The sequence below is a fragment of the Malaclemys terrapin genome, chromosome 1 (genome assembly GCF_027887155.1).
Source record: "Malaclemys terrapin pileata isolate rMalTer1 chromosome 1, rMalTer1.hap1, whole genome shotgun sequence".
Classification (NCBI taxonomy): Eukaryota; Metazoa; Chordata; order Testudines; family Emydidae; genus Malaclemys; species Malaclemys terrapin.
Genome location: NC_071505.1, coordinates 235718166 through 235740882, shown reverse-complemented (window position 1 = coordinate 235740882; position 22717 = coordinate 235718166). Strand labels below are relative to the sequence as shown.

General features: G+C 43.5%; 1 protein-coding gene across 1 annotated transcript in view; it reads left to right on the top strand.

Annotated features, from left to right (window-relative positions):
• The first annotated feature begins 3986 nt into the window (after positions 1-3986).
• Positions 3987-22717, top strand: part of AFF3 (ALF transcription elongation factor 3) — a 452244-nt gene continuing 433513 nt past the window's right edge. Inside the window, exon 1 of the mRNA XM_054009691.1 lies at positions 3987-4065. Coding sequence (XP_053865666.1) covers positions 4013-4065 — 53 coding nt within the window. The 5' untranslated portion in view covers positions 3987-4012. The remainder of the gene's footprint in view (positions 4066-22717) is intronic.

Below are 22717 nucleotides of genomic sequence, written 5' to 3'. Positions count from 1 at the left end.
ATTCAACGGTCTCTACCCGGGCCTTTTCCTTCCACAGGGAGGATGGACGAGAACACCACTTGCGCCTCAAACTCCTTTATCCTTCTTCCCAGAGCCATGTAGTCTGCTGTGATCCACTCAAGGTCATTCTTGGCAGTATTATTGGTGCCCACGTGCAGGAGCAGGAAGGGGTAGCGATCCGAGGGTTTGATGAGTCTCAGTAGTCTCTCTGTCACATCGTGAATCCTAGCTCCCGGCAAGCAGCACACTTCTCAGTTTTCCCGGTTGGGATGGCAGATAGATGATTCAGTCACCCTGAGGAGGGAGTCCCTGACCACCATCACCTGCCTCCTTCTCTTGGGAGCGGTGGTCGTGGAACCCCCATCCCTAGGACAGTGCATCTCATGCCTTCCAATCGGTGGAGTCTCCTGCTCCCTTCCCTCAGATGTATCATCTAGTCCACTCTGCATTAGTACCTGTGGAGAGAACATGAAAACGGTTGCTCACCTGTATCTGCATTGCTGGTACATGGACGCTCCTCTGTCTTTTTCTGGAGGTCACATGCTGCCAGTTTTCTTCACCATCCTTCTGTCCCCACTGCGCAGTCTGCTCTGATTCTTCAGAATATTGTGCCCGTAGAAGCGGTGATGAGCTGGAGCCGGCTTGTTCTTGTCCTTGTTCAAGGACAACCAGTTCCAAAAGGGCTTGTTAAATTTAACAAAAGCTCCAGCAGCTGTCCACCCCGGCCCCGGCCCCAGCTCACTCCCCCTCCTCCCCTGAACGCTCCGCCCCCCTTTTCCTCCCCCTCCCCTGCTTCCCGCGAATCAGATGTTCACGGGAAGCCTGAAACAAACAGCAGGCAGGTAAGGGGGGAAGGGGGGGCGCGAGGAGGGCTCCAGGGAGGCACGGCGCGGCCCAGTCCGGCTCCAGCCGAGCAGCTCCCTCCGGCCCGGCCCCCTAGCCCTGGCCTGACCCCTGTGGCGCCGGTCCTGGTCCCGGCCCAGTGGCTCCGGCCCAGCTCCGGCCCCGCAGCGCCGGTCCCGGCTGAGCAGCTCCAGCCCGGCCCGGCTTGGACCCCGTGGCGCCAGTCCCGATCTCGGCCTAGCGGCTCCGGCCCCGTCTCAGGCCGAGCAGCTCCGGTTCCGGCCGAGCGGCTCCGGCCCGGCCTGGCTCGGGCCCCACGGCACCGGCCCCGGTCCTGGCCAAGCGGCTCTGGCCCGGCCTGGCTCGGGCCCCGCGGCGCCGGCCCCAGTCCTGGCTGAGCAGCTCCGGCCCGGCCCGGTTCGGGCCCCGCGGCACCGGTCCCAGTCCTGGTCCCAGCCGAGCGGTTCCGGCCCGGCCTGGCTCGGGTCCCGTAGCGCCGGTCCCGGACCCGGCCGAGCGGACCCGGACCCAGCCGAGCGGCTCCAGGCAGTGCGGTAAGGGAGCAGGGAGGGGGTGTTGGAAGAGGGCAGGGGAGTTCGGGGGCTTGTGGGGGTGGTGTATGGGGGTCAGGGCAGTCAGAGGGCAAGGAACAGGGGGATTGAATAGGGGCAAGGGTCCCGGGGGGCAGTCAGGAAGGAGCAGGGGTTGGATGGGGCAGTCAGGGGCAGAGAGAAGGGGTTTTTGGATGGGGCAGGGGTTCTGGGGGGCCATCAGGAATGCGAGGAGGGGTTGGATGGGGCGGCAGGGGGCAGTCAGGGGACAGGGAAGGGGGGTGGATGGGGCAGGAGTCCCGGGGGGGCCCTCAAGGAACATGGGGTTTGGATGGGGCAGGAGTCTGGGGGGGCATGACCTCCTCGTGGGGTCAGGAGGAGGGAACCTGTTGTTAATATTTTGGCAGCTCATCACTGCGTAGAAGCATATCCTGACATCTGTCCAGGAAATCTTCATTTTCTCTTGTGCAATGCAGGGTTGATACTTGTTTCTCCAGACCTTGAACCTTCTCTTTTAATATGGAGACCAGCTTGCCCTTTGTACAGACAAAGTCACTTCTGTCCTGTGGGAGAAAGACAAACATGGCACATCCTGTGCAGGTCACAACAGCTGATCACTCACCATCCATATCACCTTCTTTCCAAGAGCTTCCTCAGTTATTGCAGCAACTACTCAGAGGAGCCTGCAAGTTGAACACCTCAGTGGGCTCTCCCCAGGCGAACTCCGAGCTGTTCGCTGCTCAGCTGGTTCACAGCTGACTGCCTTTTTATAACACTCACGATCTTGCACACCACCCTTTTCATCTGTGGTCATATAACATCTCTGGGGAAACTGTAGCAATTGCTTAGATGGAAAAATAATATTCAGAAAGCGTTTGGTGTTAGCTTCTTTTAATGTGATTTAGCAACTAGAAGGCAGGAGACCCAGCATCATGTGACCAGCCAGCTCTCACAACTGCAGTTTAAGGAACCACGGCTAAGTTTATTAGTTTATTTGAGAAGCAAACATTACAGGGGAAAGTATGTTGGTTTAAAAAAAAATCTGTTTCCAGTGGATTTTATGGACTTGTCTATGCTGGGGATTTTCAGCCATCAGCACCCAGCATCTATAAGCAGTGACTTACACTGGTGCAGTTTACTCCAGTTTTAAGCAGGGATAACCTGTTTCAGTGTGACATTGCGGTTTCTATCGAATTGCCTTGTCTACATTAAGGGTTGGTGCTAGTGGTGGTTGACCACCAGTGCCTGAAACCCACAAAGGTAGACAAGGCCTAAGCCAAGGCAAATGCCTGTCAGTCTTAGGCTAGGTCTATACTACCCGCCTGAATTGGCAGGTAGAAATCGACCTTGCGGGGATCGATTTATCGCGTCCCATCGGGACGCGACAATCGATCCCCAAATCGGCGCTCTTACTCCACCAGCGGAGGTGGTAGTAAGCGCCGCCGACAGAAAGCCGCAGAAGTCGATTTTGCCGCCGTCCTCACAACGGGGTAAGTCGGCTGCGATACGTCGAATTCAGCTACGCTATTCACATAGCTGAATTTGCGTATCTTAAATCGACTCCCCCCTGTAGTGTAGATGTACCCTGAGGTAACCTTGACTTTAACTCAGATACCTTTAGGATCAAAGTTGAAATAGCAATGTCCTTTTACAACAAAACTGGTTGAAAATTTTGAAATATTTTGGATACTACATCTTATCGGGGTGGTACTTATTTGTGTGGTACTTTTTTATTTTATATATTTCTTCAAATCTACAGGTGATGGACATAAAAAAGATCAATTTTCATAGGTGCTGAGACCCTGCAATCGGCATTAGTGTCAGCTGGAGTATGAGTGCTCAACAATTCCTAAAATCAGGCCCCCTAGGGGGAGGCCCTAGCACAGACTATTGCCTGCCGTGAGTGCAGGGGACAGGACTGGATGCCCTATTGCGGTCCCTGCCACTCCCGATACTTCCCCTGGCCATTTGCCAGCATCGGTGGCTCTGGGATTTTGCCCATCATTTCCCAGAGCTATTGCAGCCCAAGAGAGGCAGAAGGCTGGTTTGTAAAGGTGTGGCAGGCGTTGGGGGAGGGGAGCAGAGGGGACCTGAACTCTGAGGCGGGGGAAGGGAGTGTATGGAAAAGCAAGTTGCAGCTGGAGATGATGTGGAGGGGGGGCAGGGAAAGTAACACACACAATCCCCCTCTGCCCTCGTCCTTGCCTCCTCCCCGTCCCCACAGGCAGCAGGGAAAGGATCCAGGGCCCAGAAAACAAAGGGGGGCTGGGCGGGGGGCGGCGCAGGCTGCAAGCCGGCCCTGGCGGCAGCGAGCTCTACCTGCCAGGCACAGACACAGCGCGGGGCTGCGCGGCGAGCCCGGGGAGTGACACACACACACGCGGCGCTGAGGGGAGGGGAGCGCGCGGCGGCGGCGGCGAGGAGCGAGCAGAGGAGCAGCCCGTGGGCGGCTGGCGGCGGCGGCTGCAGGGGGGGCCCGCGGCTGGCTGCCTGCGTGTTGCCCTGGGCAGCCCCGACCCCCGGAGGCGCAGGGGCGGGCTCGGTGCGGTGGCGATGCCCCGGGGGCGCCCCGCTGGTGCAGCTCAGCCGCGCTGACGCTTCTCCTCCTCGTCTTCACCATGGACAGCTTCGACTTCGCCCTGCTCCAGGAATGGGACCTGGACTCCCTCTGGTGAGTGCTGCCGGGCCGGGCCCCCTCCCGCCGCACCGCACCGCGCAGCACCTGAGCCGGGCTGGGTCCCGGCGGGGGAATGTGGCGCTTCAGCTGGGGGTCCGGGGGGAAGGACCTCGCCTGCGCCCTCGCCGCAAGCACCCCTGACTCCAGCCCCGCTCCCCGGCTCGTGGCGTGTCCCTGCCCCCCCCCCCCCAGGCTGCCTGGTCCCCTTCATGGACCCCCAGCCCGCCGTCCCCCTTCCCCCATGCTCCTTGTCCTCCCACTGCACCCCGCTCCTGCCTCCTCTGTGCCCCTGCGCCTCCCTTCCTCCCACTGCACCCCATGTCCCTCCCTTCCTCCCACTGCACCCCGCTCCTGCCTCCCACTGCACCCCTATGTCCCTCCCTTCCTGCCCGCTCCTGCCTCGTCTGCACCCCTGTGCCTCTCTCTTCTTCCCAGTCCGATTGCACCCCGCTCACGCCCCCCCATGCCCTTGGACTCCTCGTCGCACCCTTCTGCGCCCCCAAACCATCCCTTGTGGGTGGCCGGTGCTTTGGAGCGGGGAGGAAGGTCCAGTGTCTGTCAGGCTGAACGGGCTGCGCGCAGGGAACCCGTTCCTAGAAATGCCATTGTCGACTCTCCCTGGGCATAGCCTCCCCCCAGCCCAGGGGCTGGTATTTCGGTCGCTGCTGCTGGAGACGCAGCACTTGGGCACCCTCGCCGGGGGTTTTGCCATCCTTGCCCCCAACCAAGCAAACTGGGTAACAGCAGCGGCGGGGAGGAGAAAGTGCCAGTCCATCCAGAGCAGGCTGGGGCTTTTTGCTTGTCAATCGCAGGTTGTGGTACTTTTGTGGTACTGGTGTGTGCTGCTCCACGGTGTGTCACTGTTGTTTGTAACCCCCATCGATTAACCCTTTAGTGCACGAAAAGGCGATAGGTGAAATGGACTTCTGCTCAAGCTCCCCATGTCCCGAAGTGCATGTATTGAACGGAATCTTTATCTGGAGCAGATTAATTCCAGCGGCAGGTGCCTCTGAAACCCCCCGGTGCTTCCCCCGCCGTTCTACCTCCCCCACCCCACCTATCCAAGTGGTATAATTATTTCAGCGCCAGTGTATTCTTACTTGTGTAATGTTAATCATTTTAGGTGAGCATTTGCTGGAAGAGGGACAGTAACTGCAGTTTATGTCCTGTTAGCTCAAATGGTATATTTGGGAGTTGAGATTATTTTTGCCTTAAATCAGTTAACAGTGTTGCATTTCTGTAACATTTTATGTGATCGGTATCAGTAGAGGATGCATTCAGCAACTTCAGCTTATCTTTTCCATGACAGGCTTAACAAAGTAAGCTGGACAAGCAAATCCATTAGTGAGCTTCCTCTTACAAAAGATCTCACCATTCGTGCAATGCATAATGCTGGCTCTTATAAATGCATACACTGATGACATGCAATATAATAAAACTTTTATATTGCTGTGGGAATTTTAAAGATCAAATATAATAGAACAATTTGTTACTATTCTATAAAAGTTGTTAATTACAGCGTTGCTGGCTGTGATACTAGTTAAGGTTGTGTCTGAATTTCAGTAATAAATACCAATTTTCAGTTTATATCCAAACCTTAACACTTATCTCTGGACCGATTTTAAAATTTCAGCCCACAAACATGCTTTTAAAATTAAATTCCACTAACTTTCTATTTAACAAGGTGTGTGTGTGGGGGGTGTTGGAAATAGTACTTTGGTCTGGTTTGGGAACATCCCCCCCCATCTCATTTTTTTAATGGGAATGTGGTGGCTATTAGTCCAATTTGTAGTTTAGCTGCTATATTTAATATTTAAAAAATGGAAAAAGTTGAGACTATAATGTTGGAAGCCCAGCTAGTACTATGTCCAGCAATTGCTGCTTTTTCTAACCTTTTTAGCATGCTTTGAGTGTTATTGAGTCACTCTGAACATAGTATGATATGTTCGACTGATTTAATTGATAATATTGATCCAAGGGACATTTCTAGAATCCCAGATAACACACTTTTTAAAAAACCTACACATTTGTGTAACAAGTATTTTTTGAAAGTCTAAGTATGTATTTACCCAGTACACCACAAATGTTTCAAATGAAACATTACAGACAGTTGGGTAATAGTGAGCCTGATCCTGCATTCCTTGCTCACCTAAACCTTTCCCTGAAGTCTTTGCAGGGTTGGGTGCACAAAAAAATTAAACACCAAGCCCTCTAAAAGTGAATCACGTACATTATTCATAACTTCTCTATAGAACAAGAGTTTCATAAGTGTTATCATTTTCTGTTTGCATTTTTTCAGGAAGACAGCGTAGGTGTGTTCTGCTGAATGGCTTGGTGAATCTGAGGTTGTTTGCTGGAAGTTGATCACAAAGCAGCTATTTTAGCAAACGTTTCAGAATAAAAAACTCAGAATAATCAAGTTAGAGTCATAGCAGAAGCACTGATGTCACATACTGTAAGCTTATAGCATGAATATTAGTAAAATGACAGCTTTACCACTGGGTGACCCAGCAACAACAGGCACAGGGCCCTGGGCTTGTTTATGATTGTGGGCAATGTGTGCGTGCCATGCTGTCCTTCCTCTATGCTGCCAGCTTCTTTCTTGTGAACAGACCCGTTATTGAAATTTACAAAGAACCCTGCCTTGTAGGACATACTCACTAACCAAAATAAACCTTGTAGATCTAATTTTAGACCTAAAAGACTTGACAGCATCCTTCTAAAGGAGCAAAAAATATTTTGTACCATGAAAATACTTTCATGGCAAAGGGAAACACTTAGAGGATTTAATTTTCCATGCAGCAAGAATAAATGTTGTCTCTCATTTTTTTGAATGTAGTCATATTGGCAATTTGTGCACTTAACTAATGACAGAAAAGCTGCTTTTTGCAGTACTTGATGGCTGTTTTGCTTAAAAGTGAAATCACTAAATATTAACATGCTTCTCTAAAGTTTTCTTCTTTAAATTTTTGTTGTTGGAAAATCAAAATGGTTTAAAAAGGATGTCCAAATCAACAGTACCATGATACTCAGTTCTCATTGAGGACAGTGTAAATATTGTATTGAATGCATCAGTTTTGATGAATTTGCCCTCCAATTAATTCCCATTACATTTTTACTCTGCTGTCCATGCAGTAGCATACAAAATGTGATATAATATTTGTATCATATACTTGGGCCAGAAACCATCATAAGAGAGGATATTCATTAGTATATTGTAAACTGCAGAAGGCTATATAAGTTGATTTTTATATTGAATTGCAATTTCTACCAAGTTGCATCCACGCCAATGGCATCTTCCCTCCCCCACCCCAGTAACATATTTCAAATGACAAAAGCTGAGTGAGAATCAAATAGAAAATCCAACAGAACCACACACATTTGTGGCATAAACAAAACATGATCATGTGTGTTGTATAACATTTTTGTTGGCATTTTTTGGGGAGATAACTCACTCCTGCCTCCATTACTTGTGAGTAATGCAGTTATCCCAACTTCACAGCAATAACAACTTCGTATCACAACACCACCTCATATATTTTTTTTCTGTATCAGTTCATTTGTATGTAATATCTAGTTTATTTGTACAAATGCCAAATTGGAGCCAAATTTTCCACTGCCTAGCAACTTGTGTGTTCTTTTACACTGTGCAAGATGGTCTTATTCTGATTTGGTAGTGTTTTACACCTATTTTGGTCTAGTTAAAACAAATTACACAAGGTGCAAGATAGTAGAGAATCAGGCCAAATGAGTTAAATGGAAGTGCCAGGCATGGTTTTGTGTTTTAAAAATAAAAATAAAAATCATGCAGCTGTTCTGTGTTGTATTGGTCAAACTTAGGCCCAGATTCAGCTAGGTAGTTAAGCATGTGCCCAACTTTAAATATGTGAGGAATCCTGCTGAAAGCAATTTTGTAAAGGAACTACTCGTGCTTAAAGTAAGGCACATACTTAAGTACCTTGCTGAATCTGGGTAAATATTTACAACATTTGTAAGGGTTAAATCAATTAAATAAAATTATTAGGCTTATTAATGCATTTACTCACTATGTTATAGCATACAAAAAGTAAAGTGTATGCATATTTAAGTATAAGACATGTTAGTCCTGAATAAAATGGTGGTGGTTTAGGCACAAGTAGCAAAGTGCATAATCAATGAATATGTTGCTGATCTGATGCTTTTGGATATTTTGAATTATCATCAGTTTTGTAGCGGTGGCCTAGTATTGTAAATAAATACACATGTAACTGTTTCCAAGTAGAGGTCAATGTCAAATGCCACAGTGTAAGGTGGCCCACTGTTTTATACAGACCATGTATTGAATTACTAGCTCATTTGCTATCTTTGGGTCTGTTCCTGCTCCATTTGAAGTCAATGAGAGTTTTGTTTGGAAGCTGCTCTTAACAAAAAGTGGGTAGACATCCAGCAGTCTTGTAAAAGAACCTTTTGTAATTTTTTGATCCCAGGGTAGTCCAGTTTTTAGTCACTAAGTTTTATATTTGTGCAAGCTGAGATCATTTTCATTTTGTACAGACTGTTCACTGGAGAAGATTCTGGAAAGCTAATTTTACAAATAATTCCCTAGACACCACAAAGTATTAAAATGTTTATTTTCAGTTAATATTGATTTTTTTCTTTGGGGTCACTTAACGCATGGATATCTTTCCTTCTTTAGGACAGGGACCATAGGGACAGGTAAACCCATTACAGATACACTAATACATTCACAAGAATAATAATTTTATATAAGTGTTAAGCTTCTCATTTTAATCTTGAGAGCTCTGTGAACATCTGGTATACCTTGGGGTCACATTAGACTGAACACTGACATACAAAGAATACAGGAAGAAGCTGAAAAAGAAAGTGAACTCCAGGAACTGTATACTCCAGAAACTGTCCAATACAAAATGGAGAGCTGACCGTAAAACACACTGAGCAACCAGTCTCACCTTGTGTTACTCATTTGCGGAGTACTGTGTCCCAGTATGGTCACGCTCGAGCCATGCACACAAATTGATACTTAACTTATTCATGCCTGTAGGGTCATAAGAGGGGCTTTGAAACTGACTCCTATGGTGTTGCTGTACTGCGTCATGGGCACTGCACCACCATCAGTAGAAAGGAGAGACAAAAACAGGTGCTTGATCCAAGATATCTGCTGCATGGACATATTTCCCCACCCAAAAAGATAAAGTTCAGAAAGAGTTTTGCCTCTGAAAATCCCTTACTCTGTCACCTTCCACTGTGATATTTTGAGGTAACAAGATGGTGGGAAATGCTGATGATCCTGGAGAACATGGTTCTGTCAGAACAACTTCCTCCAGTCATTGACCTCAAATGGAAATAGTGGTGTATTCTAAATTGAACAAGAGTTGGGGTTCTGAAGACTGGTGACAATATGATCAAATGGAAACCAAGGAACATGGAGAGTCTAGACAAACGCTTAATGCAATGTCCCTATCAACATCCTGTGCTGTTCGAGATAGGTGACAGCACCACGGTATTAGCTGCAGTTTTGGAGCAACAAGCTGTGATGATCTTAATCTTCAAGGTCCTACAGAACTATGTTCCAGGGTGTCTTGGACTGTCTCTTATTCCCTTCCCTTCATCCCCTGCCTTTTTCTACCAGCAATGCCATGCTTGATGCCCTTCTTATTTTTCTCTTGGTTCTATCTTTATGCCTTTTTCCATTCTGCTCGCTTCCCAATCCTGATTAACAAAGCCACCACCTTCTCCTCATTAAAACCCCATCTAAAAATTTACTCCTTCTGTGACGATTATAAGTGTGAGTAGACAATGGGGGGAGGGATAGCTCAGTGGTTTGAGCATTGGCCTGCTAAACCCAGGGTTGTGAGTTCAATCTGTGAGGGGGCCACTTTGGGATCTGGGGTAAAATCAGTACTTGGTCCTACTAGTGAAGGCAGGGGGCTGGACTCAATGACCTTTCAAGGTCCCTTCCAGTTCTAGGAGATAGGATATCTCCCTTAATTATTATTAAATAACAACAATGATAGTCATAAATTATTCCTGTCTATGGATTTCACGGTGTATTCTTTCTTCTATCTGTCTTTTATACTGTAAGCTCTATGGGTTGGGAATTGCCTTATTTGTTGTTTTACAGCACTGGACAAATTGTATTTGCTACATATAATACAAACAAATAAGAATGTAGAGCTTTTCATGTTCAAAATGCTGTATCAACTAAATAATAATGCCTTAAACGTATGTCCATGCGAGTACTTATTTGCTAGATGTATTGAGTCAGTTTCTCAGCTGGTTTAAATCAGCATAGTTCCATTGACTTCAATGCATTATGATAATTTACACAAGCTGAGGATCTGGCTTATTATCTCTAATTTGTGTGTTTCAGGAAATTAAAATTTGTAAGGAATAATATATTTTCCATCCCTACATTGGGTTTTAGTCTGAAGAATGATATTTGGGGAAGACAGTGGGACAGTGTGTTTTCCCTCTGCTCCCCTACTGTAGACAAGATGATGGTCCAAGACCAGCAGTTTGATATATAATGATAAAACTCTACAGGCCTTCCTGCTAGCTCTCAAACCTCTAGATTTATGTAACTCTGGATATGTTTTCTTTGAGGCGAGACCCTGACTGCTTTTCTGTCCCATGCTCATCTGAGGTGCCACAATCTGTATTGAAGTTGGGGAGAAGGAGGAGGGAGTACTGCAATATGGGCTGTGGTGTCATCAACATACAGGTGATACTCAGCTCTGTCCCTCTTCCATCAGGTCTTGATGAGATAGCTAGGCAGAGAGCAGAGAAACTGAGATCTGGACCTGGATGAGAACTAGTTGGTTGAAGCTCAATCCAGAGAAGATAAGTGATGCTTGTTGACAAGGAAAAATACACGGAGGAGACAGCAATGTTAATATGTGCCTCTTTGATCGGTCATTTCCCATAATTTGTTACTGAAGTGTGTAATCCAGGCAGGGTCTTGTTAGATCATCAGCTTTTAAACGATCAAGTAATAACCAAGCGTTCTCTTTTCATTGATGTTTGGCAAGGAGAGTGCAACCCTTTCCTCTTAAGATGAGGACCTTGAGTTATCCATGCCTTTACCACCTCCTAGACTGGATTACTATGTTACAATGTGTGCTGTTTGTGGCTAGGCCAGATGATCATTCAAGAATTTCAACTAGCGCAAAATCTGTCTGCCCATTTACTTAGAGACAAATTGGGTAAGGTAATAACTTTTATTGGCTCAACTTCTGTTGGTGAAAGAGACAAGCTTTTGAGCTCCAAACCTGAAGAACAGCTCTGTAGAGCTCAAAAGTTTCTCTTTCACCAACAGAAGTTCATCCAATAGAAGATATTTCCTCACCTATGGTTGTCTGTCTCGTATCTTAGGACCAACACTGCTATAACAACACTACAAACATGTACCTCGTAGTGTATAGGCAGGGAGCATATGGCATCCAGGCTCTGTAGTCTGCACTGGTTTTCTATTCATTTTTTGATACAATTCAGCATGTTAGTTTTGACCTTTTTAAAGCTTTAGGAGATTGCATCTTGTCTTGTGTTTTTGTTCCATCAGCTGAAGTCATCCAAGGCATTCAGGCTAGTCAGCCCCAGATTTAAATGGGTTGGGACTCCAGACAGTGTATTTTCAATGGCAGGCATTCAGCTCTGGAACTCACCTTTCATAGTTTGATGAAGCACAAGTTTGTTGCACTTCTGGGCATACTGCAAGGCACATCTGTTTACATGGGCTTCTGTCTGTGAGAGTGAGGTTGGGACAGGTTCAAGGTTTGTTTTAATTGAGGTGAGAATTTCAAGTCTTTTAATATTGAGTGAATTTAGTTAACTGTCAATTTTGTATTAAAAAAATTATTACCCATGTGCTCAGAGATTTTGATAAGCACGTTTTCTAAAACTAATAAATCAGTCAAAATAAAACATAAGTGGAGACGTCTTAGATAAGAACTCTAACTTTTCAAGCTTATCTACCCTTTGTTGTCTTCAAACAAATTGGTGCTGGTGCTGCTATGTTCAAAGTAGAAACATGAAAGCATTCCTTGGTTAATTCAAATCATATTGAAGAATCCAACTAAGTAACAATAAGCAATACTTAACATGATTTAAAAATCTATGTGATATTGGACTAAAGTAAAAGTATAAACCAGATAGATGAAAATGGAATCACACATCCTAGTTCTTACAAGGATATAAGTAACAATATTTTGAACTAATTACAACTTATGTAAAGTACATTTAAGGAAACCCATTAGAAGAGAATTAGAACTGGAACAGATTAGCTGTTCTTTAATGGCCTTCACTGTAGATCTTCTGATGCTTTGGAAGCTTTTTCTAACTCCCATTGCTCAGTTGTCTTGACTAAATGACTGAGAAGCTGTTTCTAGTTTCACAGTGTGGTGATAATGTCAAAAACATTATTTTCAGTCCGATACAATGATAATGTTTTTAAAATAAAAACTATGCTATATTCTATAATATTTGCTCGTGAGATTTAAGGAATTACTTGAGTACTCATAGTGACTCATAGTAAGAGCAATCTAATAGACTTCCATGTAGATATTAATTATTTACTTTCTTGAAATACTGATCATAGACATTTCTACATTACTTGCTTTCTCAGTCATTCTTCTTTTTAGTCTCTCTTTATTTTTGTGTGCTATGCAAGCGTTTAAGCTCTTTATCACTGAAAAGGGAAATAAGTAATGTGAGCTATCGCAGCTGTTTCATAACTTATTTCAATTTCTAACAAATAGTGCCCACTCCATTGCTGAGTACCTCTGCAAAAGATTAAGACTCACAGTATCAAAATATGATCCAGATGGGAGCACATGCTTTATGATCAGAAAAGAAATGTAGTTTGTACAAGGCCTAAAAAATCCTGCACTGATAAAAATGTGAAGTCCTATGAGAACATAAGAATGACCATACTGGGTCAGACCAATGGCCCATCTAGCCCAGTATCCTCTCTTCTGACAGTTGCCAGTGCCAGGTGCTACAGAGGGAGTAAATAGAACAGGGCAATTATTGTGTGATCCTTGCGGCAGTCAGAGGCTAGGGACACCTAGAACCTGGGGTTGCATCCCTGACCATCTTTGCTAATAGCCATTGATGGACCTATTCTTTTTGAACCCATTTATAGTTTTGGTCTTCACAACATCCCCTGGCAACGAGTTCCAGGTTGACTGTACATTGTGTGATGAAGTACTACCTTTTATTTGTTTTAAACCTGCTGCCTATTAATTTCATTGGGTGACCCCTGGTTCTTGTGTTATGTGAAGGAATAAATAACACTTCCTTATTTCCTTTCTCCACACCAGTCATGATTTTATAGACCTCTAATATTCTCCCTTAGTCCTGTCTTTTTCAAGCTGAAAAGTCCCAGTCTTTTTAATCTCTCGTCTTATGAAGGCTGTTCCATACCCCTAATGATTTCTGTTGTCCTTCTCTGTACCTTTCCAATTCTAATATATCTTTTGAGATGGGGCAACCATAACTGCACGCAGTATTTGAAGTGTGGGCGTACTATGGATTTATATAGTGGCATTATGATATGTACTGTCTTCTTATCTATCCCTTTCCTAATCGGTCCTTTTTATTAGGGCTGTCGATTAATCACAGTTAACTCATTCCTATTCACCCAGTCTTGTGAGATCCCTTTGTAACTCCTCGCAGTCTGCTTTGGACTTAATTATCCTGAGTAATTTTGAATCGTCTGCAAATTTTGCCATTTCACTGTTTATCCCTTTTTCCAGATCAATTGTAAATGTGTTGAACAGCACTGGTCACAGTACAGATCCCTGGGGGACACCACTATTTACCTCTCTCTGTTCTGAAAACTGACCATTTATTCCTATCCTTTGATTCCTGTCTTTTATCCAAGAGTCTGGTGGCACCTTAAAGACTAACAGATTTATTTGGGCATAAGCTTTCGTGAGTAAAAACCTCACTTCTTCGGATGCAAAAGATTAAGATTCACAGCATCCGAAGAAGTGAGGTTTTTACTCACGAAAGCTTATGCCCAAATAAATCTGTTAGTCTTTAAGGTGCCACCAGACTCTTTGTTGTTTTTGTAGATACAGACTAACACGGCTACCCCCTGATACTTGTCTTTTATCCAGTTACTGATCCATGAGAGGACCTTCCCTCTTATCCCAGGACTGCTTATTTTGCTTAAGAGCCTTTGGCGAGGGATCTTGTCAGAGGCTTCCTGAAAATCTAAGTGCACTATATCCACTGTTGCATCCGATGAAGTGGGCTGTAGCCCACGAAAGCTTATGCTCAAATAAATTTGTTAGTCTCTAAGGTGCCACAAGTACTCCTGTTCCTTTTGCGGATACAGGTTAACATGGCTGCTACTCTGAAATATATCCACTGGATCACCCTTGTCTACATGACCTCCCTCAAAGAATTCTAATAGATTGGTGAGGCATGGTTTCCCTTTACAAAAGCCATGCTGACTCTTCCCTGAACAAATCGCCTTCATAAAATCACAAATTCACAAATCGCCTAGTCTGATAATTCCGTTCTTCATTACAGTTTCAACCAATTTGCCTAGTACTGAAGTTAGGTTTACTAGCTTGTAATGGCCAGGATTGCCTCTGGAGCCTTTTTAAAAAAAATGGTGTCACATTAGCTATCCTCCAGTCATCCAGTACAGAAGCTTATTTAAATTATAGGTTACTCGACACAGTTGATAGTTCTGCAATTTCACATTTGAGTTCCTTCAGAACTCTTGGGTGAATACCATCTGGTCCTGGTGACTTATTACTGTTTAATTTATCAATTTGTTCCCAAACCACCTCTACTGACAACTCAATCTGGGACAGTTCCTCAGATTTTCCAGTTAGAAAGAATAACTAAAATGTGGGAAAATCTCTCACATCCTCTGCAATGAAGGCCAATGCAAAGAATTCATTTAGCTTCTCCTCAAGCTCCTTTAGCACCTTGATCGTTCAGTGGCCCCATTGATTGTTTGGCAGGTTTCCTGCTTCTGATGTACATAACATTTTTTTACTGTTAGTATGAGTCTTTTGATAGTGGCTCTTCAAATTCTTTTTTGGCTTGCCAAATTATATTTTTACACTAGACTTGCCACAGTTTATGCTTCTCTCTGTTTTCCTCAATAGGGTTTGACTTCACATTTTTAAAGGATGCCTTTTTGCCTCTAACCACTTCTTTTACTTTGTTGTTTAGCAATGGTGGCACTTTTTTGTCCTCTTACTACTCTTTTATTTTTTTTTAATTTTGGGGTATACATTTAATTTGAGCCTCTATTTTGATGGTTTTAAAAAGTTTCCTTGCAGCTTGCAGGCAAAATTCACTTTTTTAACTAAATCTTTTAATTTCCATTCAACTAGCTTCCTCATTTTTGTGTAGTTCCCCTTTCTGAAGTTAAATGCTACTGTGATGGGCTGCTTTGGTATTCTTCCCCCCTGCCCCTGATGTTTAATTTAATGATATTATGGTTGCTGTTACCAAGCTGCTCAGCTATATTCACTTCTTGGACCAGACTCTGTGCTCCACTTAGGATTGAATCAAGAATTGCCTCTCCCCTTGTGGGTTCCAGGACTAGGTGCTCTGTGAAGCAGTCATTAATGGTTTCTTTATCTTTGCATCCCATTCTGAGGTGACCCAGTCAATATGGGGATAATTGAAATCCCCCATTATTACTGAGTTTTCTATTCTAAAACTTCTCTAGTCTCCCAGAGAATCTCACAATCACCATCACCATCCTGCTCAGGTGGTTGGTAGTATATTCCTACTGCTAAATTCTTATTATTCAATCATGGAATTTCTATCCATAGACATTTGTGATGACTGGAAGAACCGCATGAAGAACTGGAAGAACCGTAAATTACCTGGTGGGTGAAAAGGTTGCAGATCGTGCGAGACATATTTAGCTTGTGTGGACCACAAGCTAAATATGAGTCAACAGTGTGATGCTGTTGGAAAAAAAGCAAACATGATTCTGGGATGCATTAACAGGTGTGTTGTGAGTAAGACACGAGAAGTCATTCTTCCGCTCTACTCTGCGCTGGTTAGGCCTCAGCTGGAGTATTGTGTCCAGTTCTGGGCACTGCATTTCAAGAAAGATGTGGAGAAATTGGAGAGGGTCCAGAGAAGAGCAACAAGAATGATTAAAGGTCTAGAGAACATGACCCATGAAGGAAGGCTGAAAGAATTGGGTTTGTTTAGTTTGGAAAAGAGAAGACTGAGAGGGGACATGATAGCAGGTTTCAGGTATCTAAAAGGGTGTCATAAGGAGGTGGGAGAAAACTTGTTCATCTTAGCCTCTAAGGATAGAACAAGAAGCAATGGGCTTAAACTGCAGCAAGGGAGGTTTAGGTTGGACACTAGGAAAAAGTTCCTAACTGTCAGGGTGGTTAAACATTGGAATAAATTGCCTAGGGAGGTTGTGGAATCTCCATCTCTGGAGATATTTAAGAGTAGGTTAGATAAATGTCTATCAGGGATGGTCTAGACAGTATATGGTCCTGCCATGAGGGCAGGGGACTTGTCTCGATGACCTCTCGTGGTCTCTTCCAGTCCTAGAGTCTATGAATCTATGAATCTAGACAGGCTTATGTGCAGTGCTGAGGAGAAGCTGGTGGTTGTGTACATGTAGTTCCCAACGACATAGGGAAAGGTTAGGCTGCTAGGTAAGAGATTGAAGTCCAGGACCTCCATGGTAGCATTCTTTGAAATGCTTCCAGTTCCACAAACAGGGCCAGTTAAATAGGCAGAGCTACAGGGTCTCATTGTATGGCTGAGACAATGGTGTTGGGTTTATTAGGAACAGGGGAACCTTTTGAGAAAGGAGGAGCCTATACAGGAAGGATGTAAACCAAAACTGAACCAAATAGCTGGCATGTAAAATTAAAAAGGTTGTAGGAGAGTTTTTAAACTAAGAGCTAGGGGAAAGCCGACACATTTGGAGGAGCACACATTTCCGGCAAAAATATCCATTAGGTGAGGATCTATGAATGGGGTTTCTCTATATCCTAGTAAAGCAGAGAGGATGGAGGTTGATAAAGTACATGTAGGAACCGAAAATAAGGTCAAATGAAAAAGAGTCCTATTCACTTACATTATGTAATGGTAGACCTCTAAAAAGTGACAAATTTTATAAGTGCTTGTATACAAATACTATAAATCTAAATAGTAAGATGGGTGAACTTGAGTGCTTGGTATTAGATGAGGATATTAATATAATAGGCATCACAGAAACTTGGTAGAATGATGATAATCAATGGGACATAGTAATACCAGGGTAAAAATATATATAGGAATGACAGAGTAGGTTGAACTGGTGGGGGAATGGCACTATATGTGAAAGAAAGCATAGAGTGAAATAAAGTAAAAACCTTAAATGAATCAAACTGTACCATAGAATCTCTATGGGAAGAAAATGCATAAATACATTATCCAAGTTTTGAACCAATGTCTTAAGAATGATTTAAAAGCACCTGTTTGAAGCAGCATAATAACTAATCATTTTTAATAGAACCATAGAGCTAGGGAAACAGTAACACAAGAGTATTTATTCAGTTGGCTCATTGAATATTGTTTACATCTGTTAAAATGTAACATGGTTTAGCTATTATTGCATATTTTTCCTATCTTCTGGCAATGTAGTTTCTAAAAAAAAAAAAAGATTTGCTATGATAAATCATCTCTATTTATAAATCAATATATAATATGCTCTACTCAGAAAAGTTTGATAAAGCAAATAGAAAAAATATCGAGCAGAGGGAAATATTATCATAATGGTCCGTTGAGGTATATGTAGAAATCCTATTAAGCAAGTGTTAAGTTTCATATATGAACTTTTTACAGACCATTTTGGGGAAGAAATTAAGTCTTTTATATTAAAGCAAATAATGTTTTAATTTTACTTTAAAAATAAGTAAATACTTTTATAGAAAGTAATACAGTAGAATCTCAGAGTTACAAACACCAGAGTTATGAACTGACCGGTCAACCACACATCTCATTTGGAACCACAAGTACACAATCAGGCAGCAGAGACCAAAAAAAAAAAGGGCAAATAATGTACAGTACAGTATTGTGTTAAATGTAAACTACTAAAAAAATTAAGGACAAGTTTTAAAAAAAAGATTTGACAAAGTAAGGAAACTGTTTCTGTCCTTTTTATTTAAATTAAGATAGTTAAAAGCAGCATTTTTCTTCTGTATAGTAAAGCTTCAAAGCTGTATTAAGTCAATGTCCAGTTGTAAACTTTTGTAAGAACAACCATAACATTTTGTTCAGAGTTACAAACATTTCAGAGTTACGAACAACCTCCATCCCCAAGGGGTTTGTAACTCTGAGGTTCTCCTGTACATTACAAAGAAACCTTTTATGCTTACGAGGGCATTTCCAAATAGTGGGCCAAATCCTGTACTGCAGTGGTGGGCAACCCGTGGGCCGCACGCGGCCCATCAGGGTAATCCGCTGGCGGGCCACAAGACAGTTTGTTTACATTGATCGTCTGCTGGCATGGCTGCCCGCAGCTCCTAGTGGCTGTGGTTTGCCATTCCTGGCCAATGGGAGCTGCGGGAAGCGGCGGCCAGCACATCCCTGCGGCCCATGCCATTTCCCGCAGCTCCCAATTGCCAGGAACAGTGAACCGCGGCCACTGGAAGCTGTGGGCAGCCGTGCCTGCGAACAGTCAATGTGAACAAACTGTCTCGCGGCCCACCAGCGGATTACCCTGACTGGCTGCAGGTTGCCCACCACTGCAGTACAGCCTTTAGTCCTTACTCAAGCAAAAATTGTCTTTGAAGTCAATGTGAGTTTTGCCTGAATAAAGACTCCATGAATTAGCCAATTCATTGTAATCTGAGTTACATCAAAAGTTGACTGCTAAACAATAAAATCATGATTTATGATACAACAGCGTCACTTAATTCTTTTGTAATTTTAATAGATCTCATTATATTGTACTTCTGTTCTTTCCTCCCTATGCAGTATTCAGATTAATAATAATCACCTTAATGTAACCAATGGTTAGACTTTTGCTGCTTGAAGAGGATCAAGGGATTTTTTTTTTTTTACTTTTTTTTGGATAGGTACCAAGACTATGGTGATCAATCTCTCCTGTAGCCATTAAGCAGAGTGAAATATTTTAGGGTACCCTGTTGGGCATGGACAGTCTGAGAGCTTGAGGGCATTTTTGAGAGGACCCCAAATTTGTAAGATCGTTCTGAATTTAGCAGGAGTCAGTGGGGGGTCTGCATTGTCAGAGTGTACTGATTAACATTTTCGTAGCTGTGCCTTGTTTTAAGTAGCATCTGCTCTATGTTGTCCTCAGCCACAGTTGCCAGGCCTTCACCTTCTTTTAGATCCCCTTGTGTGGGGGAGCGATGGGAAGAGAAGGTCTGCCTCCTTATCCTTCTGATCATGAAGAGAGCGAAAGTAGAGTTAGGGGGACTGGGGATAGGGTAAAATGATGGGAGAGGCAGAAATTTAAAGGGGAGGGAGATTGGGGGGGGGAGAGACTGAGGGAAAGGTGACCCCAAAAATAACATCACTGGGGTCCTTACAACTCTGAATCTGACCTTAACCAAGGAGAAATGCATGGCGAGCACAATTAAGGAGAATGAGTTTTAAAAATATATTAGGAACAAAAAGAATTGTGACAATGGTATTGGTCCATTACTAGATGAAAATGGTAGAATTATCAATAATAGTGAAGAAAACACAGAAGTGTTCAATACATATCTGTTCTGTATTTGGGGAAAAAACAGATGATATCACATCATATGGTGATAACACTCTTTCCATTCCACTAGTATCTCTGGAGGATGTTAAACAGAAGCTACTAAGGTTAGACATTTTTAAATCAATAGGTGTCAGGAGAGCAGAGTCATAGGCAGTCTAACCTGGTGGTCAGAGCAAGGGTCAGAACCAGAATGGGAGTCCAAATGCTAGAGACCAGGATCAAGACAGAATCGGAACCAGGGCAGAGAGGCAGAACCGTAGTCAGAGTCCAAATGCCATAGCCCGGCTCAGAACTGTATTAATTGGAGTCAAGGAAGGCAGGGCTGGTTCCAAGTCTGGGGCAAGGCCAGGAGCAGGGCAGGTTCTAGACTGGAGTGATGCTGGGCGCAGGGAGGCAGAGAATCCATGGGACTGTGCATTGAGCAGCTATCAATCCTCTGCAGCTGCTGGGCTTGAGAGCAAGCCATTTTACTGCCTTAGCCTATCAGGTGATTCTTCTGTGGCCCAACTCCACTCATTGGCTGCCTGGCAACTGGGCAGGTGCCACTGCAGGCCCTCAGTCCTGACAGCAGGTCCAGATAACTTGTATTGAAGAGTTTTAAGAGCTGGTTGAGGAGCTTACTGGATCATTAATGTTGATTTTCAAAAAGTCTTGGAGCACTGGGGAAGTTCCAGAAGACTTGAAGAAAGCTAATGTACCAATTGTTAAAAAGGGTAGATGGGATGACCGAGGTAATTATAGGCCTGACGTCAATACCCAGCAAGATAGTGGAGTGACTGATATGATAAAGAAGCAAAGGAGAGTAATGTAATTAAATGCAAATCAACATGTGTTTATGGAAAATAGATCCCATTAAACTAACTTGATATCCTTTTTAGATGAGGTTACAAGTTCAGTTGATAAAGGTATTGATGTAATATACTTAGATTGCACTAAGATGTTTGACTTGGTACTGCATGACATTTTGATTAAAAAATTGGAACAATATAAAATTAACATGGCACACATTAAATGGATTAAAAACTGGCTAACTGATAGGTGTCAATATAACTGTAAATGGGGAATCTTCACTGAGCAGATGTGTTGCCAGTCGGGTCCCACAAGCATCTGTTCTTGGCCCTATGCTATTTAACATCTTTATCAATGACCTGGAAGAAAACATAAAATCATCACTGATAAAGTTTTCAGATAACTCAAAAGTTGGGGGAGTGGTAAATAATGAAGTAGTCAGGTCACTGATAGAGCAATCTAGATCACTTGGTAAACTGGGTGCAAGCAAACCGTGTGTTTTTAATACGGCTAAATGTAAATGTATACATGTGGGAACAAAGAATGTAGACCATACTGACAGGATGGGGGAACTCTATCCTGGGAAGCAGTGACTCTGAAAAAGATTTGGGGGAGGGGGCCAGGCTGATGGATAATCAGCTGGCCATAAGCTCTGAATGAGACATTGTGGCCAAAAGAGCTAATGCTATCCTGAGATGCATAATCAGGGGAATCTCAAGTAGGAGTAGAGAGGTTATTTTACCTCTGTATTTGGCACTGGTTCTGTTGCTGCTGGAATACTGTGTCTGGTTCTGGTATCCACAATTCAAGCAGGATGTTGATAAATTGGAGAGGGTTCAGAGAAGAGCTACAAGAATAATTAAAGGATTAGAAAACATGCTTTATAGTGATGGACTCAAGGAGCTCAATCTATTTAGCTCAACAAAGACAAAGTTAAGGGGTGACCTGATTACAGTACACAAGTATCTACATGGGGACCAAATATTTAATAATGGGCTCTTTAATCTAGCAGAGAAAGGTATAACACGATCCAATGGCTGGAAGATGAAGCTAAACAAATTCAAACTTGAAATAAGGCATACATTTTTAACAGTGAGAGTAATTAGCCATTGGAACAATTTACCAAGGGTTGTGTTGGATTCTCCATCACTGACAATTTTTAAGTAAAGCTTGGATGTTTTTCTAAAAGAGATGCTCTAGGATTTATTTTGGGGAAGTTCTATGGCCTGTGTTACACAGGAGGTCCGACTAGATGATCACAGTGGTCCCTTCTGGCTTAGAATTTATAATCTATGAACCCCTCACTTGGAAGTCATCTGTAGCTGTCAGATTTTTAGAATATTTTTCATCTGGAGACATAAGTGGAACAAGATGTGTAATGGCTGCAAGATGTGTAGTTTGTCAAAGTAACTAGAAAAGTGAGTTCTGCAACATACTAATATGCAGAGCAATGTGACCAGTGGGCAAAAAAAAATCAGAATAAAAAATGATTGTGTGTTGAAGAAAGGCAGGAGACAGAAATAGCTGGATGAAAAGTTACAATGAAATCTGAGGGCTAAATGATATTAAATTGTACTGGCATAAAAACAGCCCTTAGGATGAAACTCAAGGGGTGAAATACTGGCCCCACTGAAGTCAATGACAAAATTCCTGTTGGCTTCAGTGGAGCCAGAATTTCACCCAACGTGTGTAATGCTTGGATCTCTAGATGCATAGTACTGTATATTTGGAGGAAAGGGTGGCAGCTGTACTGCTGTGAGTATCTGCCAGCTTTTTTCTTGCAGAAGGAAGTGTAATGCGACAAGGGTGGTACCGATAAGGGAGGAATGGGGCTTTGGAAATGAGAAATTCCTTGGAAGATGAGAGAATGGAGAAAGCAAAGTAAACTGTAATAACAGAAGCCATTTAGAAAAGGAAGTGAATGAAACAAGTATGATATTCTTTTCTCTTACTTATTGATGTATGTCATTTAATCAACCTATTAAACGGTGGGCCACATCCTCAGCTGGTGTATATAGCTATAGCTGTACTGATGTCAGTTTGTACGCGTGGCTGTGGCCCTGTCTGTAATTCTGTTTAGGAGCAGAAGGCAGAAGCTTTGAGGCAGTGTGGTCTAGGGGACAGGGCACTGGC